The sequence below is a fragment of the Odontesthes bonariensis genome, chromosome 15 (genome assembly GCF_027942865.1).
Source record: "Odontesthes bonariensis isolate fOdoBon6 chromosome 15, fOdoBon6.hap1, whole genome shotgun sequence".
NCBI lineage: Eukaryota > Metazoa > Chordata > Actinopteri > Atheriniformes > Atherinopsidae > Odontesthes > Odontesthes bonariensis.
The window spans coordinates 26554472-26577344 of NC_134520.1; the positions used below are offsets into that span (position 1 = coordinate 26554472).

The following is a 22873-nucleotide window of genomic DNA, read 5'->3' on the forward strand; positions in this document are numbered from 1 at the left end:
CAGAGCTTGAATACTTAGCTGACTGGTGTGTATCCCAGTTATTCTGTGATCACACCTTATTCAGATTGATGTCCGGCTGTACTATCAGCTTACCCATTACAGTGACATGATTTTATATAGGACTTCCTCTGTATGCTAAATTTATACAACCAGAGAGCAGAGGTTGGATCAAAACCAGAGCAAAGTTTGTCATTAGCCAGACACTTGATTATAAAGTATGTGAAATAAGTCTTTGATACAGATATGGTGCAGTACTTTATGATAGTATTATTGAGCTATCATAAAATGAGTTTGTGACGCTTACGGTAATAACTCATCTAGCAAAAGTAAGTACAACTAAAACGAGCTTTTCCGGTACAGGATCCAACTCTGCAATATCAAGACAAAAGTTCAGATAATTCTTGGCACTCTGTCTGTCCTTTCCTTGTCTCCTCTCCACCTCTTCCTGTGTGATGTCTGGTGCTTCAGCCACTCTGTGTCATATTGGCAGCAGGTGTAATCTCAACCTGCCAGCCCTTAATCCCCTTAATCATCACACATTCACACACGCAGCCACACAAGGTCATGCAAAGGAAGTCAAGCACACAACTCCTACTGTTTTAACTCTTAATGATGCCAGCAAAACATAAATAAATAAATACATAAAATCACAAAACCAAACTAAATCTAGTTGTGAAGATATGTTTTATTTCTTTTGATCACACACAAAAGATACAGCATGATAAAGGTTTCTGTTTTTTCTTTGAATGCTGCAGTTTGCATAGAGAGCCTGTTGAGGGGTCTGTTTTCAGGGAAGTTGAACAATCATTTCCACAACTTCACTGCCTGGCCAGAAAAAAAGAAACAAAAAGGTCACCACCTGAAAGCAAATAATCTGGGGTTAAGAGAAGAAACATGAGACATTACACACACAGACTCTGTCACTGCAGAGTAAAACCTTAACCTTACTGAGAGTCTTTGGGATTTGCTTGAGAAGACTTTATGCAGAGCTCCTATTCTTCCATTATCAATATAAGATCTTGGCAAAAATTAATGCAACCGTGAATGGAAATTAAAGTTGTGACAATGTATGATATTTTCAAAACGATGCAATGGAGACTGTGTTCTGTAATCACAGCTAAAGGTGGTCCAACAAAATATCAGAAAAGAGTGTGACTGCTGGCTTTCAGTGTCCCAGGGCCAACAGTGATTTCAGACATTGGATCATTCCACATTCATTTAGTCCAGGAAAAACACAAAATGTATATTTATAATTCTGCATCTTAAATTAAAATATAACATTTGACATTTACAACAAGTGAAGTTAACTTCATTTAAATGAAATATAAAAACATGTGTAGTCTAGATTTGACTAATTATAAAAAGCCCTTTTGAAGAATGAACGAAAAAAATATTGCTGCTTAACTGTAATTATTGGCAGTAGATATGAGAACCAGGGGTAAAACAGATGAATGACTGTTGAAATGGTACATGTTACATACTGAAAATGGATCAAAACAGAAAATACAGCTTAACAAACCTTCATTTACAGACATTCATTTACTTGGAGAACAGTACCTATCACAAAAAGTGGCAAACGGATTGAGAACAGACAAACTTAAGATTTTTTAGTTTGAGTAAAGGACTGGTTTGATCAGCTCTGTGTGCTGAAAGGGATTTGTTGGCCTGTGGCCTGAACGCAACGATCCAAGGCCTCTTTTAGCTCCATCAGCTGGCTCCCTCCAACTCTGAGCTTCTCCCTGGGAACAGAGTAAAAAGCATTTGGTAGACATAACACAGAAATGGACAAAGACTGGAAAGGACAGATGAGGATGTGAAGATATGAAGAGGAGTGTTTGACAAGCGGACGGCTCTTTTTTCATTTTCTTTTTAAAGCCCCCCCTCTTTCACTTTTTTGTTACATTCAATGATGTGAAATTACTCTAAAAACCTTTGTGAAAAGGTCTGTGAAGCAATAAAAATGACTTGTATACAAATGGACAAATTAACATGCTTAACAAACAAATAAGGTTCCTTCTCAACACTTCAGTGGTAATAATTGGTCTGTAATATGTCTGGAACATCCAGACATCACTAAAGAAGAGATCAGGTGACACAGAATACTCTGTAGAGCACTCACCAATCAGCTTAGCTGCACTTGTCTGATCCTGCAACACTAAACCCAATGCAATAAAAAAATGATTCAGATATTTCTGTGTTCTGCCTCAGCAAGAACAAATCTGAAGACATCCAGGTGCTTGCATCACACTCACTCCTCCCGTCCCTGTGGTTCAGGCTGCTCATAATTTCAGGCCTGGTCTGATTTTTTTTGTTGTTGTTGACCTTTGGCAAAGTCCAATCTGGCCTTTCTATGTCCGAGGATTATGAAGAATTAGCACTTTGTGGTATTTTCTGTCACAAAGATCCATCTACCTCCTGAATAATAAGTTCATGAGCTTCAGATGTTCTCAGATGTTTTTGTCTTGCAGGTTTAGGTTGGCCTTTATGTTGTGGGTTCACAGCAACAGCAGCAGCAACAAAATAAAATGTTGCCCTTGGAATTAACTGCAGACCTTTAACATGCTGTACGATAAGAGAAATAACCCACACATAACATGCTCATGCTTCTGTGACAACTGTCCAAATACTTTTGGTCCTTTAAAAATAGACTTCAGCATAGCTGTAATTCTAAACCCTTCCTCCAATTTGGATGTGAATACTCTCAAATAAAATTTTATAGCCTGCAATTACAGACTATGTCTCTTGTATGACTGTGACTAAAATACGATTCTGGTAAACAATAAAAAAAAAACCCATCTTGCTTCAAGTCATAGTCATCAATACTCCTCGAGTGTAAAATGTTTGAGGTGAGCTACGCTTTACCACAATGTTGTGTTGAGTACAAAAGCTTAAAAATACTGTTGAGAATGTGCTTTCACATTGTGTAAGTTTTTGTTTTCAGATGAAGTAACTTGTTGACCTATTTACTCTTTTAACAAGGACCAGAACCTGCTGGTTGGTTCTGCTCCCTTTCTTTTTTTGGAGTCCTTTTGTGAACCCAACAACATTTTAAACCCAAAATGCAACATTTATCAGTAGAAATGTACAATTTGTCATTGTTCTATCTGGATGAATCAAGACTTTTCTGATAATGTTCAGCACAGAGTGTCCATGACAGACAAAAGAGCTTCTGTGTGCACTGCTGCTTCCAGAAGCCCTGGATTTCAATGGCAACTGTTTATTCACATTTCTCCCGAGCGGAACTACACTTTTCTGGCCACACCACCTCTCGCATCCTGGCAGTTACAAATGCTGAAGAAAAACACCCTGTTACAGTCCTGGCAACAGCTCCTTAGCAGCGTTGACACTGAGAGAGCTTGTTGCTTGTTTGTTTCCTCCTCTGCTTTGTTTCCATTGGAACATTGTGTAACAGCAGACATGAGGGAAGGAGAAGAATCTGCTGGCCCTCCCTGTTTTCACCCTCCATCCATTCATGCACTTCCCCCTCTTCACACAGCATTGCATCTGTGCCTTTTTTTTAACCCATGGAAACGTCAGGTTGCGTTACCCACTGTTAAAACTCTTGCCACGTTTAGACAGCTCACAGGATGTGTTAGTCTGTCGCAACTGAGCCGGTTTTGCAATCAAGTACTTTCCATGGACAGCAGGATACTTAGGATCTGCCTGCGAGGGTCTATTGGGTTAAAGTGGTGAACTGTGCAGAGTCACTGACCCATTCTGACCCTGTATAGATAAAGAAGGAATGCTGTGTTGCATCTGTGAGTTATGTAACAGCCTACATGTGTTTAACAGGTAATTAATGAATATACCCAGGAGACAGTACTGACTTGCACTGAACTGAAAGAGGATGTCATAAGAGATTATAATTCTAAAGCAGCCAATCAATCGTGTCTTATCGTTGTAGGAACAAAGAGTCTCCAGCTGCATTCCTTATCTACACAATGCTGCTGTGGACACATAATTAAGAAATCAAATATTTATCAAATAGTAAAATGTCTCACTTTCAATATTATATTGTAAACAAAAGATTGGTTTCTAAGATTTGCAAATCATTGCATTCAGGTTTTATTTACTTTTTACACAGCATGCCAACTGTTTTTGGTATTGGGGTTGTACTGACTTATTGTAGGAGTATCTTTATCTATGTACTTATTCTTTCACTGGTCTCTCCATTGATCCTGAATTATGAACGCATAATACTTCTGTAATATTGTGGAATAGAGGATGAAAGTAAATATCTAGCTCCGATGCAACCATCTATAAGACTGACTCTGTGAGAAATAGCAGAAAGAGGATGATGTGTCAGATCAAACAAATCAAGTTTCTCTACAGTGTCAGTGTTTGAATGCACTGAACAGAAAAGTAAGCCGTGTAAGGCCTTTAAGCTAAAAATGATTCCAAAAGGGGTCAGTACGGAGTATGAGCTGGATAAATATAAGGACATATATCTAAGGTTGAGTGTCTGAATCAGTTCATTATGCAAGAATTGACCTGTCAGGTTAAATAGAAATGCTGATGTGTGAGCATGCATTCAAGCACATATGACATAAAAGGGATCAATGCTGCCTGGAAAATGAGTTCCAGTCTAACTTATCGGCTGTGCTCTATTGACCATCAACACTGCTGTCACATCCGCAAGCAAAGGGGCAAGTAAATAATTTATATCACAGAAATATATATATATATATATATATATATATATGTATGTATGTATTTCTTCCAAACAACAGCAGCAAAAAAAAAAAAAAAAAAAAAAAAAAAAAAAAAAAAAAAAAAAAAAATCGAGAGCATGAAGAGCCATAAACATGAACATCGAGAAAGAAAACACCAACAGATGGAGGGCTGCATATATCTAAATATATTTTTGGACCTGAATGTGCTCTCAGCAAACTGCGCTGAGAAACAAGACATCAAAAGAACAACCCACTGAAATTAGTTCTCTTTTGTTCCTTATCCTCCCACTGCCTTCCAAAAAAAAAACAACAGCTAAATCCAAACGGCTTCAGAGAAGAGCTCATGCAAACACACAAGTCGATATGTCTTTCCTAGAAAGAAAATGTGCTTGCAACCGCCATCAGAATGTGCCATAAACTATCCTCCTTATTAAACACATCATAACCATTCCTCTGTATTCATAAACACAAACATACTGAATAACCAGTGTGTCTACGCGTCGGTTAAATAAAGGCTCTCAACTTGATCGTTTGATAATTTGTTTACACTAGCTCAGACGCATCTGTTATCAAAGAACGATAAGCAACAAAAAAAACATCCATTTTAATCTGACATTGTAAACTCTTATCAGTTAATACCCTCTTGAACCAACGGCCAGACGTGCCTGCAAAGTGCCTCCCTGAAGCCTTACATAACTTGTGACATCATACGACAGCACTGAGTACACAGATCAAATATCCAACACCACAGATAATGCACCGACTAAGTAAAGGCCCAGATCACTTCACAGCAAATGTAACAAATAAAAAATTTATCATCACAACACAGTTAGCTTAACAGAGCCTGTCAGCGGTGACCTGTTGTACTGAGAACTGGAATGACGTGAGCGGTGCGAGCCTGCGTAGCTTTTCTGCAAAGTGACACAGCAGATGTCGTCTTTAATGCTTAATAACCACTGGTTTAATCGTGGCTCCACATTACTTCAACTACAGGGAAGCTATGAATTCATGCTGATAGACCTATTCAGTATCAACAGAGACCAATTCTATGTGATGTATAAAGGAATAATTGATTAAGACACTCAAAATTCACTGTAAAATAATGCGAAGAAGCTGCAGAAAGTGAAACAGCAGCATGAAGTGAGGACACACGGTAGCCAGGAAACAAATAATCTGTCTAAGACATAGACCCGTGGCTCGTTTCCATGGCAGCAGCTGAGTTCAACCTGCAGGCGTAAACATAGCTTCAGAGCTACATCATAATGGACTGACAGACTTCTCACCCCTGTATGAGAGCAGTTGTGTGCGCCTTTATCGAGGCTGTGGAAATAAAACATAATTGCTTTTCCGCCGAAAGGCCACATGAATAAAATCACGATTTATATAAATCTCATGTTAGTGATGACATACGGTATGTGCGTTATCGCTTGATCCAGGAAAAGTACAACACTGGTAACTACCAATTGAGCCCGCCACAATAAAAGACACCTGTCACTAATGTATGAAAATGTCAGAGTGGAAACGAATTAGTTCCTGGATTAATCACTTTTTTTCTCTTTTATCATAGTCACATAAATAAATAATTTCAAAGTTCTAAATGTAAAGCTTGTTTTAGACAAGGGAAAAAACTGAACGTTCCTAATTTAAAGGATAAGACCGGTTTTTTTACATTGGGCCCTTGATTTCACATTATAACATGATGTTCTACTCACCCCTGCTTGTTGTTGGTCATTTGGAGCTGTTCCGAAGATATTCGAGAGGCGTCTGGCTGCTCTCTTGAGATATTCGGCCATGAAACGGTTTCCTATGGGCAAGCTTATACAGGCACAAACTATGCTGTTTATAATTTATTAATTACTGTACACTAGCACTGATAACGTGGAGGTGCGTCGCTTACTTAAAAAAATCCGGGTTACTAACTTTGAATTTTAGCCGAATGAATAAATAGGCAGCAGGTCTGTGGGCTGTCTGTGGCAGTAGCACGACGAGGACGTCAGTAACACCCACTTTACGACAAAAAAATCAAAATTACAGTAACCCGGATTTTTTTAAGTAAGCGACGCACCTCCACGTTATCAGTGCTAGTGTAGAGTAATTAATAAATTATAAACAGCATAGTTTGTGCCTGTATAAGCTTGCCCATAGGAAACCGTTTCATGGCCGAATATCTCAAGAGAGCAGCCAGACGCCTCTCGAATATCTTCGGAACAGCTCCAAATGTTCAACAACAAGCAGGGGTGAGTAGAACATCATGTTATAATGTGAAATCAAGGGCCCAATGTCAAAAAAACGGTCTTATCCTTTAAGTCCTTTAGGGAGTATTCATGTCCGTGCACTGCCAATGAATCCTACTTTCTTCCATGAGACACTATCAGGGTTTCCGTTGCTTTCTTTGTACTTGCATTAGGAAGATGTGAATAAGAAAAGGTGTGCTTTAATTTCTATAACTGTAAAATACATTTTCCAATGCTTTTATGTTCCATGTCAAGCCCTTTAAGTCACATAGTTGTTAAATAGTGCAAAATAAATAACTTTGCTTTGCCTTTTTATTCAATATTGATAATGAGAAATAAGCAACATGTTGAAATAAGCTGATAATAAGGAAAGTAACACATGACTCTCTTTAGCTTAGTTGGTTAAGGCTTTGTTGACTGAATGTGTTTTTATGGGAGTTCATGTCTGAGCTTTTTACTCTCCATTATTCAATAAAGGTCAGCAGATGTCTGAACATTTCTCTCTTTGTCATTCTGACCCTTGGGGCAAAAAAACAGTCTTGTCAGATCAGTAGATATGGTCTCACTCTACCGGACAGTATGCGACTGTAACTTCCTTCGTGTCTGGTTGCTGCATAAGCCAGCCAAATGATAATGAATTGAAAAGATCTAAAGTATCTTTTCAAAGAAATGTGTTAATAATGGATGTTAAAGGTATTTGGAAATGTTGGCATGGACACCATCATTGTGAGAGCTCTCACACGGATCTCAACCGCCAGAGCCATTACAAGTAATGGCTACAGTGCTGGAAAAACACGCTTGCTGAGGCATGCTGCAACAAAGAGCAAACTAGTTCAGACACCTCAGTTTTCATCCAGATATCCCAGCAACTTATATCAGAGGAACAAAGAGCAGCATCAGCTTCAGTTTTCTTATAAACAAAAATGCAAAAACAACATTGTCATATTTGTGCACAAGCCCTACCTGTAGTCTGGCTGTGTGAAACAATCAAGAAGGTCCTTCGCTGTTAATCTGGAATCTTCATTAACAATCTGAAACACAACACATATGAACTGAGCACAAATCAACCGGGTGAGCTCCGCATTTTGTATATTTATAACTGTGACACAGCACCAACCTCATTAGAACGAATGATGCTGAGCAGTGCCTGGGCTTCCTCTAAACCAGGGGCTGACAACAAGACACTGATAGACCAAAACACAAAATGTAGACATGAACTTACTCACAGGTAAAGCTTGAAACATATGGAGGCCCATTTAAATCTTAGTTTTGCTTAAAAATAATTTATTATCTTTACGATTCCCTTGTTTTTCTACTAATCTATTAATCATTAAACATAACTTTAGTTTGAACAGAGCTTAAACAAAGTGAGCTTACTTTATACCTGTGCTTCCATGCAACGCCATAATCCTGATGAAAATGCCCGCAAGTGAACCCTTAACACCCTAAACTACATTACAGAGAGTTGCCCTGAAGGCAAAATAAAGAATTGTAATTTGCGCAAAGTCCTAAAAGATCTACTCTGCAGATGGAGGAAAAGAGGGAGACGTGCTCAAACACGAGAAAATTAGTATGGCTGTCTCCAAGCAAACAGTACTTGAGAAGCCCAATACATATATTCATGTGCCAGATACACACATAAAACGACAAAGATAAAACGATGCATAGATTAGATAGATAGATCTGACTGATAGATAGATTAGATATAGATTTGATTGATAGACAGATCAGATAGATAGATCTTATGTTACACACTCAGATGTTACACATTAAACATGGCCAAAGTTTTAAACAATTAGTTTTTTCTTTTTTTTTTTATAAAAGAGGTGTCTGGCCCTAATCAGGCTTTGAGAAGTAAGCCAATCAAAAGAAAGATGGCTTTTATCTAGGGTAAGTAAACAGGCTTTAATTTGTAACATATCTGCATAAACATGAAACTTCCCCAGATAAATAATATCATCAAGCCAACTGCTTAATGTTCATATATACAGATCAGGCATTATCTTATGTAATATTTGATAATGTCAATTATTCACAACAGCCATAAACTAAACCCGTAAATGTGCATTTTGGACATTTTTGTTCCAGCAGTCATGAAAGACGAAATCCGTCCATGATGGTACCATTCATGTTACCAAATGTTGCCAGAATTTGTCTGTCATCAGATTACTCGTTACACTGGGTGGATCAGGATTTCATTCACAGCATGTTACTTACACACACACACACCCACCCACACACACAAGCTTTGGAATCTATCCTATTTAGGACACTGCATTGTCTTTCACTTACTGTGTGCAACCTAATCCAAACTTGAACTATTACAAACACAAAAGGTCCTGATAAGGTAACATAAACAAGAGCATCTACACACACAGTAAGTAACTTGATGGTGAAAAAGCATGATCTGCAAAAAAACCCAAAAGAAAACAATGAACCAAAAAATGTTATTAGAGAGGAACGGTAAACGGACTGTACTTGTATCGCATTAGTCGAGCTGACATGCCACATTCTCCCTGTCAAACACTCATACGTCTTAGTCAGTGCTTTATTCTACGCATTCATACACATCCATTCACCGACGGACGCGTTGGCAGGCAACGTGGGGTTCGGTGTCTTGCCCGAGGACGCTTCAACAAGTCGAACCACCGACCTTCCGAGTGGTAGACGACTGTTCTTTCCCCTGAGCTGCGGTCCCCCAGAGGAAGCGGTTGTTGCAGAACTTGTCAGGGGTGTTTTGTGAGTCTTGATTGTGCAATGAAGCTCAGCAACTACAGAGCGAAACAAACTCTCTAAGCAATACAACTGCAAAAAACAATCACCTCAAACTTGGTGATGTTTCGAAGGCACCGGACCATAATACTGATCACTGCAACACAAAGACCTTTATGGGCAGCTACATGTGTACTATCACACGTCATATTCAAACAGAGAATTACATCATCACATTACACATGTAGTAAATATATCAAAACATAGAATATGCACGTTAAATTTGAAGAGAGACCTGGGAAGTACTACTTTACACTAAACAAACTTTACAAGAGGAGCAATATAGAGGCTTAAAGGTGTAGATAAATAAAAAAAAGGAGATTCATGAGCTAAAATAAAACAACAAAAACAAACAATAACAATATGGTATTTTCATTTATTCATGAATTCAGCCATCTTGCTCTCTAAATAAATGGAATCAGCCACTGTCAACCTCTACTGAACATACATGTTTAGGAGTTAAGTGATCAGACTGGCTTCCCTATAATCTCCCATTATTACAGAGGATCTCAGACAATCTTGTTTTACAGTTAAAACCATTTCTGTCCAAAAGTAGCTTGACATTCATATTTGGTTGTAGATAATCTACAATAAAGACATTTCCAGTGTGAGGCAGCACAGATATATCGAGAAGCTGAACAAACAACACAGGCAAGAAGGCTAAGCCTGCAAAATGCTGACAGAAGCATTATGATCAATTACAAACCACAATAGGAAGAAGCTGGAATAGTGGAGATGAGATAGCAATGAACCGTTTTGTATCATGAAATGTTTTTTTGTCTGTTGTTATCTTGTGAACTATGTTAAAAATTGAAGAAAAAAAATTCTATATTTTGTTTTTGTAGATTCGGAGAAAGGAGGTCAAAGACGCTGCGCCCTTTAAATGGCAGTTCTTTGTTATTACTTGCCCTCAAAGTGATCCCAATGTCATAGGAAATCGCATTCAGGAAATGAATAATGCACCGGTGATGCCTGAACCTATTTGTGTGACCTTTGATGTGTGTGTGCGTGTGACTGAGAGAGGCAGAGATAGAAGAGTCGGGTTCGCATATATTGCAAATAAGTAAATATCAGACTTAACAGCCAAATTTTTCCTAAAGCTTTATTATAACGTTTTATTTAAGTGGGAACTGAAGTTAAGATGCACAACAACATGGTGTTAAAAGTTAGAGATCAAATTAAATTTTGGCATCACTTTAATTATTTTGTACGCATGCGTTTCCTACTGTGGAATATCAAAATATCTTCTGTGTATAGCCACAGCTACGTGTGCCGCTACTGAATCAATGGAAAGGAATGCAAAGGAGGGACATGTTTGCAAACCAAATATAAGTACATCCATTTAAGACTGCTAACTTTTTTTTGGACATATCTGGACAAGCAAACATTTGCTCCTTGTAAACAATTATTTGTCCCAGTGGGATTAGTGGTTCGAGCAGATACAGCAGAAAAAGTCTAAGTGAGGTTGTCCATGAGATAACAGTTGGCAGTTTTCCTCACAAAGACACGGTGTGAAAATTAGCTGTGCTAAAGTGCAGGGCTCACTGTTGCGTCATGGGAAAAGGTGATAAGACAAAGCTACAAGGTTAAGCAGATTACAGCGTGACCAGCACTACATGCCAAACAGGTCCTGAGAGTCATGAGATCATAGAACACACACACACACACACACACACACACACACACACACACACACACACACACACACACACACACACACACACACACACACACACACACACACACACAAGTAGGACACAGGAAGGAGATGGGGGGCTTAGATAAGGCAAGGGGCAGTTTAGAAGGAATTTTTTGAAGATAACAAAGGTAGAAAAAAACAGTGAAGAAATATAAAACTGTGAAATATACGTGTTTAATGAGGATAAACAAGTGGGGATGATGGAAAGAGAGAAAGGTAAGTGCTGAAGGAAAAGCATTCAGCTGTAGTTGTACGTTTTTACACATTTGTTTCCGTATAAGCTCCTTAGCTATGACTATGAGCAGTAGTAGGAGGTTCGTCTTGCAAGCTTAAGCTCAAATAATCAGCAGTGATATAAGTGGGTTGACATACCTGCTGAATGCTTGGAGCAGCTGTGAGACCATAAAGGACAGTCTGTGTAAACAGGCCAAAGCATCCTGTGGTGGAGAAGGACCCCCGACTGGCAGAGCAGCGTTCGTGGTGTGAGGGTCAAAGCCCAGTGCTTTGAACACTTCCAAGCTGAAACGTGACAGAAAAAAGTGACCTTTGGGGTCATCGGAATGGAAATAAAAACAATGAAGACATCAAAATAACCTCAAATATGGCGTTACTGTTGCTGTAAATTTTACTGAATGATTTACTTGTCATTTTAATGAATGGAATTGACTACTTTCTCTATAGTTTCTGTTACCATACATAACTGTTGCAGTATACTTGCCACTTAAATTGGATAAGAACCTCTGATGAATTGGTGACACGGCACAAAGATGATAAACAAAGTGCTCTTAATCGTTTCAAAACATCCAATCAAATTTCAGAGGAAAGCCAATAAGAAATATATCAACGTAACCTCTTGTCTGTAGTTCAATCATAAGCTGAATCCAACACAACATCTATTCAAAATCTTCACCTTGTTTGATAGACTTTAGACCAGATGTTTTCAAACACGGCCCACACTTCCTGGTGAGAGACCTGAGCAGACGTGAGCCGTTTATCCTCCTCATCGTCATTCATGACAACATCCCCGGCAAAAGATTCTTCTGCCACAGACAGGTGTTGCTTAAAACAAATAAAGAAATAGTTATAGTGTAATTGCTGTCACGTGTGAAACTGGCACTGCTCTGAAGATAAAATTGTTTTAGACTTCGACATTAGATTCTTAAAATAGATGAAAGAGAAACCCTTGAAGACTTTAGTGCTTCTAAACCATGGGAATATACGTGACATTTGGAGAGCGCAGTCGTAGATGACAGCTGACTTTTTCAAGCTATTAGAGGTGGAAATTTAAGCTTCCAGTCCAGAAATACTTCCAAGGTGCTCCAGCTGACCTGTGGTTGTAGCTTAATAAAAATGTTTTCCATTGCAGAGATGACACGGGGAACATGATTTGAACTTTTCCAAAATGCTTTTACAAGGTCCTTAGCTTCCTGAAGGGCTGCTGAGGTTTTACTGCAATCCACTCTTTCACCTATGACAACACACAGAAGCATGCAGTGTCGGTTATCAGAGGACTACACTGAGAAGAACACATGCAAACAGATATGCTTACAGCTACTACGTACACATGTAATCACCAGTTAATAAGTTATATCCCAACTATAACCTGCAGCTTCCAAAGGAAGCTGAACCGTCCTCTATACGACACTAAACCAAAAAAATAAAAAATAAAATTATTTTGTGTTCAGTGGCATTTGGTTTTAGCTTGGTGTTGCTATGAATAATCTGTGTGCAAAGGGAAAACATATGAATGTGAGTCAGAGGAGAGTGGATGCTCATGACCAGATGTTTTGCTTTGTAACCTTGAGAGAGGAGATGTTATGAATATAAAGATGGAGGACAAATCCAGGCAGTGAGATGCTCTGACCTTAAGCCTCGGAAACACCTGTGCACAGCATGCACACATTGTAATAAAACAAGCATTCACAGTACCGGCCAACATTTTGGATACAGCTACCCATTCTTTTTGAATGGTAGGTGCGTCAAAACTTTTGACTGGAAGTGCATACATACAGTACTGTATTTGAGTGTAGCTGACTTCAGGTTGTTGCATGATGACAACATGCATGTTAATTCTTAGATGACGTGTTTACATTTACATAAATTCATTTCTGGTAGTCTTAACAGCTACATGTACATCCATTTACACCTGTAAAGAGTCTGTCCTCACAAGTATAGCTACAAGAGGCAACAGACTCACTCTAAGACTGCAGTACTTTTCCACCACAAGATTTGTTCTTCGCCTCACGCACAGTTTATCCCTCCTTCCCCTCTTCCACCTCCTCCTCCTCCTCCTCCTCCTACACTAAGAGTCCTGGCACAGAGCCAGGCTGCGTGGGACCAAAAAATCCAGAATCATGCATGTGAGCCAGGGACAGGCCAAGTAAACTCAAAGCCAAATAGTTTATTAACCTTCTTGGATATATTGAAATGACTGTGCCACTGATGTTGCAGTTGCCCACCCGCATTGGTGGACAGAAGGCCTGAATGACAGGCTGAGACGCACAAAGAAATGTAAGCACAGCATAAGGGTATGCAGCAGTGGCAATCCGAACAGAAGTGCTGCAGTGGGCTACTCAGCATCTTTCTGACACACATTTGAGTCTCCCACTTTAGAAGATGACCTAAATCTGTATGTAGTTCTGTAGGGTTGTAGCGCAGTGCAGGGCATCAACCCCCCCCCAGGAGCAAAGCTTAATCTGAAGGATGACTCAGTATCTCAACATCCCCGTCTGCTAAGGAATACAAAAAAAAAAAACTGTTTTCCATTTAACTATTGCTGAATTTTTGGACATTAAGACAGGAAGGAATGTGTTTTATCAGGAAAAAATAAAATAAAAATAAATAAATCAATAACATCATCAGCGTCTCAGCCTAGTCTAGTTTTGAAACCATTACAACAGAACTTTGAATGTAAAGTCTGTGCTTTAACATGTGTAAGGGATCTACGCTGGGACATTTAGCATCTCAGGTTAAACTCTTTCTAAAGTCACATTGTTCACATTCAAAGGAAGATTGTTATCATCTCCTGGGAAACTGGCACCAAATGATTTCATCTAGACAATGTGGTGCCTTTAAGCTTTCCACATTCCCAGCAACAGTGGTAATGCTATATTAAACAGTGTAGGAGGTTACACACACAGATGGTGCTGTAAGACATAAACATGCCAGCTATGGGAAAATGTAGCAAAATAAGCATTAAGGAATCCAAATCCAGCTTGTATCCATAAGACTGTTCATCATTCCTGCATAATTCACATTAGATCTTCCTCTCTTCCACTTACATGCCTACACACCTGAGCTGAAGAAATTGATCAGGGTCAAAACAGTTTCCAGCATCCTCCGTGGGACAACATGTCCAAAGACAGCAATCCAGTGCTTTTTTAAACACTGCAAGACATCTTGAAGTGTCCAGGGTGGTTTTATAATAACTATCTATGAGGACAAATGGAAAAAAAAACAAAAACAAACAATAACCATTATCTATAAATCACAATATGATAAACAGAAGGGATCACCTATCATTAAATGGAAATCTCAGTAGCCTACATTAGCTGTCTGTAGCTCTATGCTCTTGCTTTTCTGGTGGATATCTACCTACTGTATAGAAAGCAAGTCCATTATCACACCAAGCATGATCTACTACTGTTTATTAATGCACTTTTTGCCCACTTGGATTATTTGGATTCTTCATTACATTTTACAGATACATACTTGGCCAATTAAGATTTAGAAACAGATTCAAGGATGTGAGACTTCAAAATATGATCTTTACCTCCAACCACAGGTCTTCATAAGCAGCCTTCATTTCTACCTCTAACACATCAGACAGCACCTCCAGCAGACAGTCCTCTAGCTCTGAAAGACATCTGCTAAGTTTCTGTTTAGTCTCGTCATCGTCTCCTCCACTGATCCCCTTGTCATCTAGTAAATAAAATATATGCATAACGTATATGTAAATTTAGAAAAACAGGAAATGCATATTGTATTCACACGCACACACGTATCTAAATATATCTGTGGATATATCCATATAGATATGTGTGTGTATCTATATATATATTGGTCAGTGTGTATTGAGATTAGTGTTCCTGTCAAATTTAATACAAATTAAACACAAAACTAAGTAAAGGAGAGGAAAACAGGAAGACAGGAACGGGTGGGTGGACATGCTGAGTGCATAGATGGTATGTGTTATCAACCACAGCATGATGATTGAGCATGCCAAGTTACTTCCTGTTTTCCATGAAGAACACATTAATCCCTGGCTCACCTTTCTCTAGAACGCCTTCAGAAAGACATGTTTTCGCTGGACTGTGCGGCGGAGCTGGTGTGGAGGTCCTGCTCAACACTGGTGATGAGATCTGGGGACTAGCATGAGGGAGCGTTCGAGCCGGATTGTTTTGCAGGACGTGCAGGCCATGCCTGGACTTCTCAACCTCTGCCTGCAAATCACTGTTACAGAGGGCCCTCACCCCACTCAGAAGGGCTTTACTGCACAGATTTTTATCATTACTAGAAAGGAAAGATTTTGAAGCATGGTTTTAATCAGGTGGTAGTGCTAATATAAACAAAATTAATACAAGTCAAACCACAGTTACTGTGCAACACTGTGTTTAATTTCCTACTTTGCATAGACTTAGCAAAACAATCAATAGCAGCATCTGGGAAGAGTAGCAACTGCGGAAGTAGGTCAAAAGATAAAAGTCAAATATGCCAGCCATAAAACTGCGGGCCAAAAAAATCCTGAACCAAACTCAGAAACCCTTGCTCAGCACATCTATTCGTTACTAAAAAAAACAAAAAAACAAACAAAAGTCTGGCTCTCTTTCTCTCATCCCAACTGGAACTATCTGGTACTGTCACACGCGTGTGCATTACTAGCAGAGGACACACTGCAGCAGCAGCAGTATACTGTAGGGGGGAGGGGGAACTCACGTGCATAAGATCAGTGCACACTCTGGGTACATATTCTGGTATTGCAGGCAGCACTGCAGCACTCTGTCATCATTATTCTCAGCAGTCAGACCATCTGAGGGACAAAGAAAAGAGGAAGGACAGGAAGAGAAGAGTGACTCAGAGAAACCAAACTGTCTAAAAATGATTTACTTACTTCACTGACACTGAAAGTACATGTTGTACACAGTGCGCTGTCCAAAAGGTGATGGCATGTCTCATTTTCTTTTAAAGATAAAGACAAAGGTATAAAAATGGAAAACACAAGATGAAAATTCTATGACTATTTGAACAGATACCCAAAAACTTATATGCCTCAAAATACATTTATCTAAAAAATATATATATTTAACAAATCTCCTTTATCACAAATGTATCATCAAACCAACATCTAAGAATATGCTGATGCAACCTGCCCTTGAGTTGCACAGTTTGCTATGATGGTGAGGAATTCTAAAAGAACAGCTGAGTGTTAGCGCCACCTAGTGTTCATGTAGTGAACAACCAAGACTCGCCGATGAAATGGCTCAGATTGCAAAAAAATTAATCATGCCTTTGGATCTTAATATAGTTCAAAAGTCAGTGACGAAACTTAACCGAAGTCATTACTTTTACAGGCAAAAACTCCACAATGACTTGACTCCTGATATAAAATGGAAATTAATCCAAAAAGCTGAAAGGAGAAAACTTCCTACTCAGTGCTAAATGTTTGGCCTGCAATTTTTTTCCAATGTCTAAGTGTGGTCTTTTGTAATTAGGGTCACTGATATATCAATCTTTTCAGATATCGTGTTATTGACAATAACAGTCTTGTTGTATGGACTAAAACCAGCCTTAAGTTTCCAACCTTGTATGTAATAAATCCGCACTCACTGCTGCTCTCCGCGGCCTGCTGCATAGACTGCCCCCACAGGTGTGGCTCCCTGTTCTTCAAAGCGTTGTAAATGTATGAAATGGCAGGAGTTGCCAGGTGGGCCACAGAGCCTGACAGACCTCTTCCTCGTTTAAGAGAATCCAGCTCCTGAAGCACCACCCAAGGGATCAGGACAACAGGGAAGCCCAAGGCTAAGAAAACAAAACAAAACAAAAAAGTGAAAATGCCTGTTTTTGCTTTCTTGAATTATTGACCATCCAGTAAAATGAAATCTTTCCGATCAGAAGCCTGTTAATTCAGTTCACAAACTAAAAATATCTTCCTCCGCATAAAACATGCTTTTATCGACAAATCCAGATGTGAAGTTTTACTCGCTCATCCTGTTTGCTTCACAGTCCAAACACATCACCTGAGGACAGATGAACATCGACTGATCCTGTCTAGCAGACATGAAACTTATTTCTGAGTTTCGAGGACTGAAGTTCAATAACTTTCCTGCCACTGTTGAGAAATTTAAAATCATTTTTCATTTAACTTAACAAATCAGATATGGATGTTTTGACTATGTAAAACATGAAATGTTTTCTTTAAAGCTGCTGTTCTTAGAAGTAGTAATGTAAGGTAGAGAATACCTCCGAGGCCATGAGATATGATCTTTTTCACATAATCCAGGTGACTAAGGAGAATGTTGGTGTCCAGAACAACGATTAGCTCTTGCTGACGGGGCTGACTGCCTGTAAAGACAAGTGAAAAATAAGTTAAATTACTGCTTAATTATTATAAAATGCACAATATGATGGATAAAATCATACAGATTATAATTCCAGTAACAAAGCAGTATCTGGAAAATATAGACTCAATTATTCTGTAATGACTTTATCATGTGATTCAGTCTTTAAAATAGGCTCGGTTTCTTAGCAATTTGAGGGAAGATGGGGGTGGTGTTGCCAAAGGAGAAAATCACCAACCTGTCCCTCTATTCCCTGTGGGGTTCTACTTCAGTGTCAGAAAATGAAGCAATTTTTATGAGACATGAGGAAACTGGTCTATATATAGCCTGTTTTAAAAAATGACAATGAAGAATATAACTTGGCCTTAATCTTTGTAGTCTTACATGCATTAATAAGTCAAATGTTTTTCTCAAAGTGCTCAGATAGTAAGAATAATAATTATAAGATCATTTCCTTTTGGGATAAATAAACTCTTTTTTTTCATTCATTCAAATTGCAGACTAAACTGCAATAATGTTACTCTTTAGGATTTCCTGTCTTCATCCTAATGTTTTACTATGAAGCCAAATTAAACTGAATTATGTACAAGTTACATGTGAATTACAATAAACATAAGGCTATTGTATGGCATTTCATTTTGAGCTTAACTTCTGGTGCCTCCTTGTGCTTTTTTCACACTGGATTTCAGAGCTTATAAATGACTTTTAGGCTTATATATGATGAGTGCACAGACGTTTAATGGTTCTCAGGAAGACAATAAAACTCACACGGGGAGTCTGCTGGTGCCTCTTCTGGAGAGTCGATGTCCATACAGGTGAGTTCACCATAGCTTTGCATGAGATTTACCTCCAACCTCTTCTCAGAGCGAGCGAGATGAAGCTCTGCTGCCACTTGCGTCTACATAGCAACACATTATAAAAACAAAATATAAACATCTGTCATTTTAAAAAAAAACCTGTAAAATCCTTCTATAATAGCAGAATGACATTATTTATATACTCAGCTTGAAGTGTGATGATTTTGATTACCTGGTCATACTCTGGCTCAGGACTGGTATCAGCTGTGGGTGGGAGCTGATCAGACAAGGCTGATTTCTTATCTTGTTCTTCTACTGGAAAATCAGGAGTAACATCCAAACAGGTGCGAGCTTGCTGAGCAATTTTCTGCTCAACTTTTCTCAATAAATCCCCTGAGACGGAAAGTTTGTTTCCCTGTTTGAGGTTTTTGTTTGCAGAAACAGCAGCATTGTTTTCACCTGATCTCTGTAAGGGTCTTGGCTGAACCTTTTTTGGTATCTTGAATTTAAAAGGCACAAATTTGAGAGAAAGCATTTGTTTTGCAGTAGATGATGACTGCGCTGTGTTATGTGACACTGGTGTTTCACTCACACCGGTTGTAGAGACGTTCTTCAAGACTTTTGAACTACTCTCTGAGGTAGTGTGCTTGACTGAAGAGGAAGACGTCTCTGTGATAGAGGCAGAGATGTTCTTTGTGTCAGTAGACAAGCTCCTTTTAGATTTTAACTTCTTTACTTGATGACTTTTGCACATGTCTTTAAACAGCTCCCTCCTCCTCTCCTCTGCAGAATGATTGATGAAAGAAGAGGCAGTTTCCCTGGTCTGGATAGTGTTGTTGTCATTCTCAGTACTTGATGGTTCCTCGGTTTTGCATTTCCTCCTCTGTTCACCCCGTTTCTGGTCTTTCTGTTTAGTAGAACCTAAACTGGGACTCATTCGCTGCCTTTTCAATTTAGAAGACTTTTTATCTGACCTTTCTTCTGATGCCTTCTCTGTTTTATGAGGAAAAGAAGCTGCATTGCTTGTGTTCAGGGGTTTTGAGAGTCCACATTCCACAGCTTTACTTTTACGAACAGTACTATCTTTTGCAGAAATATACTTTTTTGCTTTACTGGAGGAATCTTCCTCATGGAATGCCGCAGAAACACTTTTGCTTTTTGTATGTTTTTCTTCCTTATGAACAGCTTTCTGCTCCGCTGGTTGTGTTTTTTGCAGTTTATAGACAGGCGTTTTGAAGTGGCGTAGGTGGGTGGCCGGGGAATCATCTTTAAGAGATTTTGGCTGCTCCTTTGTACAGCCAGATCTTGACCCAAAAAAAGAAACAACACAGTAACAGATTTTAAAAATGTAAGTAAATGGTGTCAATTTAAATAATACCAACATACATTTGCTGTCAGAAGTCACGTATAAGTCTGCCTTACCTTTTATGTCTCTTTACATCTTCCTTTCTTGTGACACTTTTGCGGCTGTGGGTGCCATCTTGTCTCTTGGATACCTAAAAAAAATAAAAATTATTGACAAATTTTCAGTTCCAGATTTCTGCATTCATTTCAAGCAGTAAAGTGATTTGATTCGTTTGGTATTTGTCTGCTAAACAAATCAAACCAAACGCTGGCATTTTTGTCTAATGAATTAAGTTGGTTTGGATAAATCACAACGTAACATATCATTAGTAATTTCAGGGATTGCCTTCTCCTCACCTTCTCATCTTCTTCACTTGAAGACGAAGACAACTTCCTGCGCTTTTTCTTTTTTGAGTGTTTAGACATATCCCTGTACATTTTGAAAAGCAGATGTTGTCCTCATTCAATACGCAAGCACTGTACACACAAAAAAACAGCGGGATTTTCAACATGAAACCCCCCAAAATGCTTTTTAAAATACATCTCACAATGAACGTAAATCATTTTTTTAGCTCGATTCTTTCATTGGAAGCTCAAGAACAAGCCGGAGGAATCTCAAGTTAAATAAAGTATTTATTGGTGGTCACAAGTGTAGTGTATCAGCGCTGGACTCGGAGGGACAGAGCTCTCGCAGGAAATCCGTCAGACCAAGACCCTTTATCTCCTAGACTTAGAGGTTGGACTTACACTCGACAGAGTATAATTGGACATGAGCAGGTTCAACACCGTCTCCGTCATGTTCTTTGGATAAGCCAAACAATATGTGTGTGTGAATGTTGCTTTAAGCCTGCATCTGCTTTCCCAGACTCTTTATCTGACTCAGTTATTTAGTCTCGTTATGTCACCTTGAAGTCTTGGAAACACATTGCGTTTATATGAGCAGTGGAAAAGTACAAACTAGGAACCTAGATCATTTAGTAAAATACAGAATATGAATTCATTCTGTCTAAGAACAAAGCCAATTTTAACAATCATTAAAACGATTAAAGCCTTCTCTACGTAGCTGTTAACATTGAGCCAACTTAAAATAACTACTGTGACTGCTTAATGTGGAACAAACCAAAGATTATCTTAGACTATCCAAACTGCTATAAAACAAACACAATCATATCAGTCATTTGTACAGAAATCTATAATTTAAGGGGTACTTACACACATATAACGTGTTACGTTGGTTGTTAGGCGCACAACAGCCGAGACACGAGTCCTAAATCAAATGTTCCCATTAGCTTTTTTAAGCTAGGACATGAAATGAAAGAAAAAAACTGCAGCCATATTGGCGAAGTGTTTTCTATACTGCCTGAAAAAGTAATCGTTCATTCACCAAGTAAAGTGAGACTCCGGGGAATAACCATGTAGTGTTCAGGTAATTAGAATAGTCTGCTTTAACACCAACTGACTACCAAAACATCCGTGTTTTCTTCTTCTACAGCATTTTCGAATTGCTTTATATTCTAATGCTCCATGCTGCCCCCTACAGGCAAAATGATGCCTGTGTATTTCAACGTGCAGGTCATTTGATTGTTAATACAACAAGTACGCGAAAATCAATTTCTCCTGTTGAATTCCAGTTCAAATTCTCCACTTTGGAGCATCAGTTTAAAAGACTGAAAATAACTGGAGCATTATCTCGAACCCGGTCTCTCTTCAAATGTTAAAGTCCCTTTGGCTAATGCTTTCAACCTCTCCAGACGTGAAAACATTACAAGAGATTGTTTACATTCTGCACATATCTTGTTTGATCTGTTGCCCTCAGATAGAAGCTACAGATCATTCAACATCATTGTGAAAAAAAAACTGATCCCGCATGTTCATGTCAATGTTGTTATTTTTATTGATTTTAAAAAATTGTTTTAAAACTTTTGTCTTTATTTATTGTTAATGTACAAAACTTTAACTATCAACAGCAGTTGTTTTTAACTCTTTGATATAAGAGCTGAAAAATTTCTAAAAGTAATGGCATGACAAATACTCACTTTGAGCTGTACATGCCTAAACAGAGAGAGATGATACTCAGGCAAGCTCAAATAAATTTGACTTGTGACACTTTATATCTTTTTAATGCAATCTTTATTTTACTTTATATATTTTTGTGTGCTTGTTTGCGTATATATGGCCTAGGAAATTGGTGTTGGGTAAAGTTGTTCATCATTCTACTTCCCTGACCAGGAGTTGTACTTTCGATTGGAAAGATGTAAGAAAATGTAATGATATACAAGATATACAAATGCTTGACAATAAGACTCCGATACATTGTAGTCTTTTTATTCTATTCTTGTGAATTCTATGTAAAATGACAGTTTTAATCTTCTCCTTGCTTTGTTTTGCCAATTCCCTTTGCATCACATGAATGGTTTGAATATCCTGGAGAAGTGAAAGGGAGGTTTTCAGTGGAGAGGGACACTGGTGTTTTCTGAGCAGGATTTTGTTGATGGGTCTGTACTGCAAAGAGTGAATCTGTAAGTTTTGGAGGTGGTATTTTTCAAGCCGTATTTTGTTGGTTGATTGTGATATGTGAAAGGAGCACTTTGGCTGAAAAGGAGGAATCCACACTTGCAAAGGTTTCTGTAGATTTGGTGCATCTTCTGCAAGATTTAATTTCTGACTTGTGTTGGCATTTTGTGGAAGTTGTGCTGGCTGAGGTTTGATCATTGGATTGTTCTGCTTTGAAGGAGATCCCTTTGTTCGTGATGCTTGTTATAGGGAGCTTCTTACAGGTGCTGGCAGGTCTGATTTT

General features: G+C 38.6%; 1 protein-coding gene across 3 annotated transcripts; it reads right to left on the reverse strand.

Annotated features, from left to right (window-relative positions):
- Positions 1-665: 665 nt before the first annotated feature.
- On the reverse strand, positions 666-21554 carry swt1 (SWT1 RNA endoribonuclease homolog). 3 transcript variants are annotated; one of them, XM_075485762.1, is made up of 17 exons: positions 21289-21554; positions 20434-20506; positions 20155-20228; positions 18965-20036; positions 18704-18833; positions 17838-17939; positions 17205-17396; positions 16314-16407; positions 15649-15890; positions 15151-15299; positions 14672-14810; positions 12707-12846; positions 12289-12437; positions 11751-11897; positions 8025-8091; positions 7871-7938; positions 666-1739 (listed from the first exon to the last, which is right to left on the reverse strand). In XM_075485762.1, exons 2-17 carry the CDS (start codon positions 20500-20502, stop codon positions 1634-1636), a joined length of 2940 nt encoding a protein of 979 aa, XP_075341877.1. In that variant the 5' UTR covers positions 20503-20506; positions 21289-21554; the 3' UTR covers positions 666-1633. The 3 variants fall into 3 exon arrangements, with proteins under 3 accessions (XP_075341877.1, XP_075341878.1, XP_075341876.1); XM_075485763.1 differs by having other exon boundaries at positions 15649-15869; positions 20434-20553; XM_075485761.1 differs by having other exon boundaries at positions 20434-20553.
- Positions 21555-22873: the final 1319 nt, after the last annotated feature.

Excerpts from the sequence above, each read along its gene's own strand:
- swt1 (XM_075485761.1), bottom strand. The coding sequence starts at position 20,514 with ATGTACAGGGATATGTCTAAACACTCAAAAAAGAAAAAGCGCAGGAAG. Across the intron at positions 18,834-18,964 it reads CTGAGCCAGAGTATGACCAG|ACGCAAGTGGCAGCAGAGCT; the intron begins GTAATCAAAATC and ends GTTGCTATGTAG. Across the intron at positions 7,939-8,024 it reads GCATCATTCGTTCTAATGAG|ATTGTTAATGAAGATTCCAG; the intron begins GTTGGTGCTGTG and ends GTTGTGTTTCAG.